The sequence below is a fragment of the Silurus aristotelis genome, assembly GCF_946808225.1.
Source record: "Silurus aristotelis genome assembly, chromosome: 20".
NCBI classification, from domain to species: Eukaryota; Metazoa; Chordata; class Actinopteri; order Siluriformes; family Siluridae; genus Silurus; species Silurus aristotelis.
In genome coordinates, this window is record NC_139593.1 from 15,482,458 (window position 1) to 15,494,096 (window position 11,639).

At 35.8% G+C, this 11,639-nt stretch overlaps 1 protein-coding gene across 2 annotated transcripts; it reads left to right on the forward strand.

Moving 5' to 3' along the window:
- Positions 1-6,651: 6,651 nt before the first annotated feature.
- f7l (coagulation factor VII, like) lies at positions 6,652-11,635 on the forward strand. 2 transcript variants are annotated; one of them, XM_083522406.1, is made up of 8 exons: positions 6,652-6,811; positions 9,000-9,169; positions 9,373-9,397; positions 9,485-9,598; positions 9,697-9,843; positions 10,465-10,574; positions 10,661-10,781; positions 10,912-11,635. In XM_083522406.1, the coding sequence occupies exons 1-8, from the start codon at positions 6,727-6,729 to the stop codon at positions 11,457-11,459; spliced, it is 1,320 nt and encodes a 439-aa protein (XP_083378532.1). In that variant the 5' UTR covers positions 6,652-6,726; the 3' UTR covers positions 11,460-11,635. The 2 variants fall into 2 exon arrangements, with proteins under 2 accessions (XP_083378532.1, XP_083378533.1); XM_083522407.1 differs by having other exon boundaries at positions 10,483-10,574.
- The last annotated feature ends 4 nt before the right edge of the window (positions 11,636-11,639 follow it).

The following is an 11,639-nucleotide window of genomic DNA, read 5'->3' on the forward strand; positions in this document are numbered from 1 at the left end:
TTCTCTTGACCTTATCTGTAAAGTGTGAGAATGCAGGTGGAGTTGTTATGACTTTTCTGTTCCCGTGGGCAAACTCCACCCACATTGACCAACAAGCCGTGTTGTGGGGAATAAGTGGAAGGAGCTGGATAAAATGCATTTACATGCATACTTGAAGAGTCCTCATCCTGGATGGGGTCTATAAATTAAAGAATAAATTAAAAGCCAGTTTGTGGGATGCTGAGACAAGCAGGGCTATATTTAGTATATTTTTTTTATATTTTCTTCATAGCAGTAGTGGACAAAGTACACAAACCATGTAGTTGAGTAAAATTTGACTCCAGTGAAAGTGCTCCCTTTAAACATTCACTTGAGTAAAAGTACAAAAGTATTTTCCTTCAAATGTACTTAAGTATCCAAAGATCTATAATTTATTATGGCTCTAATGCTCCTATTATCATTCTTGTCATAAGATTCCTTGCTTAATCAACTCAGTTTATGTGAAAAGACTTTAATATTCCTCAGCACACTGATCTATAGATATAATTATATTAAGTTAAATGCTAATTGATAAATTCTGTAAAATTATTTATTTCTGTAAAAAAAAATCACTTAATAAGGCCACAGGTTGAACTGATGCTTAACTGTATGTTTGTGATCAGTAGATACACAAGCTGCAATCAAAACCAGTTCAAAACAGAGCGCGCGCTCAACCCTGATTGGAGGATCTCTGCATGTTTAATCGGTTACGTTTTTATCCTCATAAACAAAAAGGAACGACTGGTTTGGCAAAATGTACTTGAGTAAAAAGTGAGATATTAGACTTTGAAATGGAGTGAAGTTAAAGTAAAAGTACAAAAAAGCAAAAAAGCTACTTAAGTGCAGTAAGGAATTACATTTACGGAGTAATCCAATTTGATAATCGAGAGAAAAGGGCTGTCAGATGGGAAACAGACAAGCTGGTAGTTATTAGTACAGCGTGGAACAAGTAGATAGAACAATGTCCAATATTTGAAAACCCAAGCCCTAATGTCACAGTGGATGAAAGGCTAGTGGCATTCAGAGGTCACTGCCTAGACAATATATGCACATGGGGAAACACACTGGAAAGCTGTTTGGAGAAGCCCCAGAGAAGAATCAGGATACAAGTATCGTGCTTGACATGGCATATGGGGTCACAACAGCCGCTGCAGCTACAGTGAGGGAGAGCGAGGAGTACACCACCTAGTACACCAGTACGTGAGGTAAGTGTGTGTGTGTGTGTCTGTCTCTTAGGATCAGCAAAACAACATAGTTATCATCGTCCACTTCTTTCTAGGTTGCTGCTGAAGGGAAAAAGAAAGAGAAAGAGGTGGCAGGTCTGCAAACCATCTGATGATGTCAAGACGAGCATGAGTGAAAGTGTCAAATTAATCTGCACAAAGCGATAGCATGTCCCTCATGTGCTGTGTAGATGCACACATACATGTATGCACCTTGTTCATTTGCACCTCTTAATTTTTGTGTATTTCTGCTTCTAAATAATGCAGCGTCTACTATCGCAACGTATTGACGTCAAATGTGTGCTGTGGAGACTCAAAACACACAAATATTGCTAATCTGTTCATTTGTTGTTGTTTTGTTATTTTGTTTATTTCTGGTTTAAAATCAGTGGGTCAATTTGACCCTGAACAAAAGAGGTTTTTTCCATGTTAATTTAGCAACATCTCTCCATAAAGAGACACATTTGTAAAATAAATGTATATTTAAAATCATGTTCGAAAAATAATTTAGTTAAACTATTGTATTTTATATGTAAGTCTTTTCAATGTACATAAAAAAAAAAGGTTTTCACATGCATTTTGTTTTTTTTGTGAATTATCCACTTTGAGCCATGATTTCTGGTAAAGGACACCATTGCACTAAATATTAATTGAAATGATTAGTAATAATGGCGCTAATAATGAGATATAAACAATGTTTGTTGGGATTTTCTGGTTTCTGACACTTCTAGATAATTAAACATGCCAAATGGACCCAGGAACATTATTGCTGTTCCTGAGAAACCAACATAACAGGACGGTTAATCAATGAATCTTAAATGTATTTTTTGTAAAGGAACTAAAAGTGATGAAAGTTAAAACTGTCACACTTAATACTATGTTATATTTCTCTCTTAAAAATGGAGGGACTTGGGCCATAAAATGTTTGTTAGAGGGTGCATGGCCAGGCAGTACTACGATCACGATCTGTGTTATGTTGTGTGTGCACTCACTTGTGACTTGGGACTTAATAAAGTATGTTTTATTCAATTTAAGTCAGAGTTTAAAATGAGATCATCTCTCATGGATACCTTAAATCAATAAATATATTAGAAAATCCATAAACTTGAAGCAACAGACATGATGTTACCTCTTCTATTAAATAAGGAATAAAACATGATTATGCATATTGCAATGAAAAAATAATTAACGTCAATAAAGAATGTCATCCCTAAGTGTTTTTTCACTCCTATATCATGACACGCTACGCCTATCCGTTTACACTTGCAGAACATTTACATATTGTGGAATGTCCACAAGATAAATTGGGTTCTCTTAACACATATTAACTGCTGAAAACAACATTATCAAAAGCCCTAGTGTTGTTTTTATGATTTCATAGTAGAAGAAATCGAATGTTTAACAGACCTGCCTTCAGTCCAGACCTTTCAACTTTGGAAACCATTTAAAGCATGATGAAATGAAATAATACAACAAAGAAGACCCAGGACTGTTGAGTAGGTAGAATCCTGTTTTAGACACAAATAGGACAACATTTTACACAGTTTCCCAACTTAAAAAAGATTGGGCTTATGATGTTTTTACATGAAATTTGTATGTTGTGATCAAAAATAACTGTGGGAACCTCTCTAGTCTGATTTATTATTATTTTATTTCTGTATTATTTTACATTTTAATTATTAATATTACTTTATCTTTCAGTAGACAAATTTATAGGACTTTAAAGCTTCCTAAAAACCTTTTAGTGAAAAATATCATTCTTTTTGTACCTGTGTGTTTTTTGCACTGCAAATAGAGATTCTCTACAGTATATATCATACACAGAAAAAAATAGCAGGAAATCTGGTTAAAAAAAATAAAATCCTCGCAGACTGTTTAGCTCTTTGATTTTTCTGTGTTCTTCTCACATGACCTCGTACATGTGACGAGCTCTCGGGAAGACGAGTGATCCTCTCTTTGTGGTTTTTAAGACTACATCTACTAAAAAAGAAAGCAAGAAAGCATGCACAAATCTTACACAAGGCAAAAAGAATGTTTCTGTCTACTGCTTTTGAGAATTTTAAGGAAATGGAATGAAATGAAATGAAAGATGAATGAAACATTTTGCATTTTTTTATTACAAATTTTAGTTGAAAAAAAAAAAAAGAGAAATGACTCAAAATAAAAACACATGATTTATAACAATGTTAATATTCAATGTTCATTATTTAGGTCCTGCAGGTCCTCTATGATGTCAGTAATGTGAACAGGGGTATTCCTATGCAGACACTTGGTGTAATGAGTGTGCTTATGTCTTTCGGGTTGTCTCGTATAGAGACGTCGCTGTACATGTTTGTGTTCTCTTCGTGTCATGTCCTGACTTCGTATGCATGACCGCTAACAGGATGCACATGCAAACAAAGTCTTTGCTCGGGAACATGACTGAGAAATCCGAAGGAGTACATTTGTAACATCCTGGAAATGTCGAAGGCCTTGTTGTTGTTTTTTTGTCACTTGTTTTTGAGGTTGTGTTTCACCTGTCTGCGCATGCGCTCTTTATACACCTTCATAACGATTAGGCAGGAAACTGTGGCCACAAAGATATGTGGTTCGCAACCTCCACTGTGGCACTTTTCTTTAACAGCAAACCAGTTTATATGAATATATAAGTGCGCTTTAGGTGTATACAATTATACATGTCTATTTTTCAAGAGAGGATTATTGATTGAAAGATGCAGAGTAGTGTATATATTCTGCATGCAAGAGAGTTTGTGTTTCTATTTACAGGAAATACTGTTAAATTATAGAAATATGTGCTTCATTTCAAGGTTTTGTTTATGCCCTTGTTCCTTGATGAGTGTTTATTACAGGATATACTGCTGTTAACATGAATGAAAAAAATTCACCGTAGCACTTAAAGCAGGTATTTTTTGGTGTCCCTCAGAAGAGGATCGGTTCCCATTAGAGTCCGGTTTCCTCCTTATATCTCAGGGAGTTTTGTTTTGCCATAGTCGCCACTGGTTCAGTCATTTTGGATTTAATATGGGGACGCTATGATTTATATATATGTAATCTGTAAAGCTGCATAGGGACAACATGCATTGTGAAAAGTGCTTTATAAATTCAACGGAATTGAGTTCAAAAGAACTGAATTGAATGCATGATCAGTGTATGTATTCTATCACTAAATGCTTCACTTCAACAATGATGCAACTGTCATGAATGGAAATTCGGTGCTACCCAGATGAGGATGGGTTTCCTTTTTAGTCTGGTTTCTTTCAAAGTTTCTTTCTCATACCATCTCAGGGAGTTTTTTCCTAATGACAATCGCCACTGGCTTGCTCATTAGGATAAACTTAAAATGATAAGGAACAAACTTATAGGCAATTTACATGTACATTCTTTTACACAACATTATCTTTATCTCTCCATAAAGCTGCTTTGAGACAATATCCATTGTTAAAAGCACCATACAAATAAAAACGAATGGAAATGAATGTATTATAAGTGGGTTTTTGTATTGCGTTATTTTAACTGTATTACATTTCAGCTAAATATGAATCAGAATGATAGTAACAGTGATAGTAAAATGGTTTATTAGACATATTACAACAGATATAACATATATATTGAAATTGAGAAAACCTACAAAAAGGTCTAAGACTGCTTTTAATATCTGTTGGGGTTTTTTTCCCTCACAAAATTGGAATGCTAAAACAAAGAAAGGAAATTATTGCTACTCAGGAGTCTGCACTATGTAAGCATATATAAATATATATAGTTCATTATTTCTTTATACAAAAAGTAAAATTTTCCTTCTGTCTTATCATGTCCATTGAAGCACGGGTTCTGAATAATTTCTTCTAACCATCTCAGACAAACCGTCCAGCTTGAGCACATACTGTCATTAAACTAGAAGAGATAAAATAGCAAAAACTACCATGTAAGTAAATATCATAGCAATTCTGAACTGCATATTAATGCAATGCTTTTCATTACTATAATATATAATGGAAAAAATGGCGACAATGCAAAATAAATGCAAAATAAAATACAAATGCTCACAGACTTGGAACTCTACTGTATATATTAAAGTGGTTAATATTCTTGTCTTGTATAACACAATATATTTCTATATATAAGTCATCAAAAGAGGGATAGCGAGTAAAAGATGACAAATAAAGTTCCTAATCTAGTAATTTCACAGGAAACAAGGAAGTACATGCTGGAAATGTGGTGACCAGGGTGAAATGAAATTCTCATAACTACTTGTTCGACCTCCACATCATTTAGTGATTTGTGCTCATCATATGAAGATTTCTCGTTGCTTTGATCAAATTGCGAATGCTTTTGTACATCATTTAATGGATTGTGTACAAGTGTCTTCTATTTCCCACATTATCAGTAGTTTATGTTCATGTTCATCAAAATATATTATACTGGTTCCACCTTAATAGTTTTACCCCCCGAAACATCTCAGCATCAGTTCATTGCATAAGTCATTGAATGCAAAATTATTAAACCAGTTGTCATCAAGTTTATATAGAATTTCTTTTGTAAATGTGACTTGAATTGTGCAGATGAATCTTGAATGTCACTAATGAAGGCGAGTGAACGGCATCAGATCAACCAATAATCAACTAGTTCTCTAAAACAGGTCAAAGTTGAATCTTGTGAATGTTTAGTTGGAGAGTGTATACAGACAGAACAAAACACAGAATTATACATTCTGAAAATGGATGAACAACTAAGAAAATAATGAACACATGTACAGTACAGTAAAAGTGTAAATCCTGTCTGGTCTCTTGCAATCAATATAAATCAAATATGCAATCAAATAAACGAATTTGTGCGGCTGAAATTCATAGACGCCAAACAGAAGAAATTCAAATATTATGCATTTCAATCACCGTAGTTTATATCAAGAAATCCTGAAACTGTGCAGCGTCATACTGGCAACATGCCTAAACATTTTGATGATTTTGATTGTGAACAATGACAAAGGGATTTTTCATTCTGATGGGAATGAGTTGTTCATTGACAGAAATACTCACTTTTGAGAGATGAACTGATGATTTTGAGAAAAGTTCAGGCTTTTTGCAAGAAATCCAATGTATTGTGCTGTTTTTACACATTGCTTTGAGAAATGCACTTACTGGTTTGCAAATATTAAGGATGATTCGAGAAATGCTCCAAAGCAGCTGAGAAAAACTGTATCAACAAGTCAAGTCAAGTCAAGTCAAGTCAAGTCAATTTTATTTCTATAGCGCTTTTCACAACAGACACCGTCTCAAAGCAGCTTTACAGAAAGCTATCAACCAGTATTGACATTGTCCTTAGATTACACCTGAAATGCAAGTAGTTCAGCTCTCAATAGCACCACCTGCTGCTGGGTCAAAAAAGGTCTTTATTTCAAAAGAAAGTCAAATTCTTTGTTTGTTTGTTTTTCTGACCAGTTTGCACAGAGTTTGCAGTCTGACCTTTGATCAAAACTGTTAGACCTGAAATGGAGTCGTTTTCACGCAGAATTCATCTTTTTCTATTCATCTCTACACAGCTGTGTATCCAAGCCTGCTTTGGTGTTCCAGCAGGTAAGGTGTCCCCAACAGGGTGTTGTTTTTCCAGACAAAGATTGGCAGAGTACACAAGTGAAGGTCATACTGTATATGGTTTCTGCTCACTTATAAATAATATCAATGTTATCGCTTGCCGATGTTTCCTTCATTTGTGGGTCCTTCCGAAAGTTTTGAAATAACAAGGCGGTTTATTTGTGTTTTTCTTCTATACATTTGCTCTAACGTTTTCGCCTGATGAAGTCCTTGGCTGTGTTGGCAGTGTGTTTTGGGTTATTGCCTTGATGAGTGATGAAGTTTCTCCCAAAAAGATTGGATGGTTTTCAGTAAACTGGCAGACACAATGATTAAATAGGCTTCTGAATTCATTCATCATGAGTTACATCATCAATAAAATAAGTCAAAAAGATTATTCAGCCTGTGGCGGATTATAACAGTTAAACCCTTTTATAAACCATTTATACTTTTACATTTTCTTTCATGTACTTTTTATGCAAAAACACACAACTATAAATCTCCTCGAAAAATAACCTATAAAAAAACTGAACAGAAAATCTGGGGTCATTTTATGAGGTTAATATCGATGCTGCTGTTGGACATGATGTATGTGGGTGGTGCAGTTGTGGCTACAGTGAAAGGAGACGTGTTGAATTGTTTTCATTGGGTTTCTTGCTTTAGTAATACCATTCATTCTTGCTGAATAAGATTCCTGTCTGTGATGCAGCGCTCAGTTACGCTGCGTTTTATTATAATATTATTAACATTAATATATTGATGGTTTCTATTGCCATGGTGTCATAATGATGGTATTATGAGGTGGATTTATTCAGGTAGGACACAACTGAAAGTCGAGGTGTGAAATGCACAGCCTGCTACTGGATAGATGGATGGATGGATGGATGGATGGATGGATGGATGGATGGATGGATGGATGGATGGATAGATAGATAGATAGATAGATAGATAGATAGATAGATAGATAGATAGATAGATAGATAGATAGATAGATAGATAGATAGATAGATAGATAGATAGATAGATAGATAGATAGATAGAAAAATCTTAAAGGAGAAAGAAGAAAATCTTAAAATATGGACAATAAGGAAAAATCTTATATATATATATATATATATATATATATATATATATATATATATATATATATATATATATATATATATATATATATATATATATATATTATATATAAGATAAGATAAGATAAACCTTTATTCGTCCCACAGTGGGGAAATTTCTTTGTTACAGCAGCATGAAAAAAATATAAAAATAAATGCAAATATATAAAAGAATAGACGAATATATAATATTACAAGTATATACACAACACAATATATAAATACAGATGAGGGAAAGTACGTATTGCAGGTTGTATTGCACACAGGTGGTATTGCACGTATGGCAGGTAATAAAATTGCACGTATTGCAGGTAATATTGCACACAGTAGTATTATTAAATAGTAAAAGAGTAAAAAGAGTAACTATTACACCATTGAACAGTGATAGCAGTGTGTATTTTGGTTATATATATATATATATATATATATATATATATATATATATATATATATATATATATATATATATATATATATATATATATATATATTTTGGTTGTTTGTATAAATAATTAGAAAATAGCGCTGAAATTCTGATGTATTGTACATATATTCATCTTTTGATCTAATAACCAAATGTCTTTAGTGTATAAAAGAAAAACAATTGGTCTTGCTGTTTCATTTCTTCCAGAGTAGATTGTATCTAGACTTTATGTCTAGTAATGTTAGAAATGTTTATTTATCTCCAAAGATGTTCACACAGCAGAGCTGCAAATTACAAACACCTGATCAATGAAGAAATATTTAAGTAAAATAATTGTCTTTTTTGTCTTTTGATGTTTGAAATACATTTTAAAACTATGTTTCTCATATTCATGGGAACCATCATCTGGAATTCCTGCACTGAAAACACAAAAAGTCAATCAAAGTGCCTGAAATCCATCTGGTTTCATTTTGATAGTGTAGATATAATCAGACCAAACCTGCAAGGTCTGGAGCAAACTTTTATAGAAAATGGTCTTTGCAAATTTTCGGCACAAACCCACTGTTTAAATGATCAACATCAAGATGAAATTATTTTCCCAAACAATAAACTCTTCTTCCTCTTTCTGCCCTCCCTGGCCTGTCAGCACCAGTGTTTCTTAACAGGTCGGAAGCTAACCAGATGCTACAGCTTCGCTATCGGCGCGCCAACTCGTTCCTGGAGGAGCTGAAACGAGGAAACGTGGAGAGGGAGTGTACAGAGGAGAAATGCTCATATGAAGAGGCCAGGGAGATCTTTTCCATGCCTGAACAATTGGTGGGCTCAGCTTATATAAGTAACCCTGACTTGTACAGTTCACAGCTTGACCAGCTCAGGGTGTGTTTTGACAGCTGTTAGCTTGGTCTGGAATTTAACAAGCTGTGTCATGTGCATTATAGTCACATAAAAAAAATGGGGGGGGGGGGGTTTTAAATAAAATGGCTGTATATATTTTTTAATATTCATTTTTCTGTTTTCAGGATGAGTTCTGGAAGAAGTACACAGGTATCACATGACCTGCTGAATACAAATTAAATCTAACTATGTTTTTGTTTGGATTGAATTGGACTGTTACTGTGGTTATTCCTTCAGAAGTGGACCAGTGCCAAACTGGACCGTGTGCTAACGGGGCTACTTGTGTCAGTCAGGGGAGCACTTATATCTGTATATGTGCACCGAAATACCAGGGACGGAATTGTGACAAAGGTAAAATAAAAATAAAAAAAAGGCAATTAGCACATCTGAAGTAAAAGCCTGGTACTTTAGCGAATCTCGGTTTAACAGTGTCATTGGTGACCCGCCAGAAACACTTCCACAGGCTTTTTATGGCTGTCTCTATAAAAACGGGGGATGTGAGCACTTCTGCACAGAGGAGCCAGATTCAGTCCGTCAGTGTCACTGTGCCACTGGCTACAGCCTGGCGGCTAACAACAAAAGCTGTGTGTCACAAGGTGGGTTTGGGCATTATCCGAATGAGGAAATGATATATATCGATCAGACATAGCATTATGACCACCAGCCTAATATTGTGTTGGTCCCCGTTTTGCTGACAAAACATTCCTGAACCCATCAAACATTAACAGCATTAACTACTTCAGCAGTTTGAGCTACAGGAGCTCGTCTGTTGGATCGGACCACATTGGCCAGCATTCTCTCCCCATTTGCATCAGTGAGCCTCGGACGCTCGTGACCCTGTAGTCGGTTCACCATTGTTCCTCCCTTGGAGCACTTTTGATAGATACTGATTACTGCAGACTGGAAAACCACAAGAGCTGCAGTTTTGGAGACGCTCAGAAACAGTCGTCTAGACGCCCCAAGCTCAAATCCTTAAGCTCGCCCATTTTTCCTGCTTCTAACACGTCAACTTTGAGGACAAAATGTTCACTTGCTGCCTAATAAATATATCCACCCACTAACAGGTGCAATGATGAAGAGATGATCAGTGTTATTTACTAGAATGGTTATAATGTTTTTATGTCATAATGTTATGTCTGGTTGGTGTATAAGTTGGCTTTACTTTTTGAAAATATATTATCAACGTAAAATCTCCTGGATTTTTTTTTTATAACCAGATTTATTTCGTTCCTCAGTGCCTTTTCCTTGTGGTAAACCGGTGGCAACATCTCCAGGCCCGAGGATTGTTAAAGGACAAGTGTGCCCTAAAGGACAGTGTCCTTGGCAGGTAAAAAAAGAAGAGAAAAACCAGCTTGATTCTCAATAAGGTGTCTGAAGTACATACTACATGCTTTTTTATTGATTTTCAATCAGGCACTACTAAAGCTTAGAGGAGTGGTAAAATGTGGAGGAGTTATTTTAAATAATGCGTGGATTCTCACAGCGGCTCATTGCGTCTGGCAAGCAAACCCATTAGAACTACAAGTGACCGTCGGTAAGCATTTTCAAGAAAATAATTAAAATATGTAGATTTTGTCTCCTTTTCTTTGACCGAGCTCAATCTATCATAGCCTTTGCATTTCCTCTCCTTCTGGATTTCTATTCCTTGCATTCCTATACTACAGGTGAACACATCCTGACAGTCTCTGAGGGCACTGAACAACATAGAAGGGTGTCCAAGATAATAATCCATCCCCTCTACAACAGCACATCCTATGACGTCGATATAGCGCTTCTCCATTTGCGTAGAAACATATCACTTGGCCCCTTCGTGATACCCATTTGCCTTCCTCCAGCACAAGGCACATTTGTTCGCACGCTAGGAGCGGTGCGCACCTCCGTCGTGAGCGGATGGGGACGGCTTTCTCAGCATGGAGCTCAGTCCAACCTGCTTCAGAGGCTTGAAGTGCCACGGGTGCCGCTCGAGAAGTGCAAAGCCCATTCAGGTCTGAGCCTGACCAATAACATGCTCTGTGCTGGCTTTAAAGAGGGAGGACGAGACGCCTGTCGAGGGGACAGTGGTGGACCGCTGGTCACCTGCTACAACAACACGTGGTTTTTGACCGGGATAGTAAGCTGGGGAAAAGGCTGTGCTCGTGCAGACATGTATGGTGTCTATACCCGGGTATCAGTATTCGTAGAGTGGATTATGAGCACAATGGCTGCAAAATAATTCGAAGAATATCAAAAAGCTTCATTGTAAAACATAATAACAGATGATTTGGTGTTGTATAGATAAATACTGATGCTGAAACATTATATTTCACTATGTATATGACCAACAATGAATTATTGTGTCAAACAGTTTGAACAATCTCTAATAAAAATGGATGATCCTGTTAGATACAAGGGA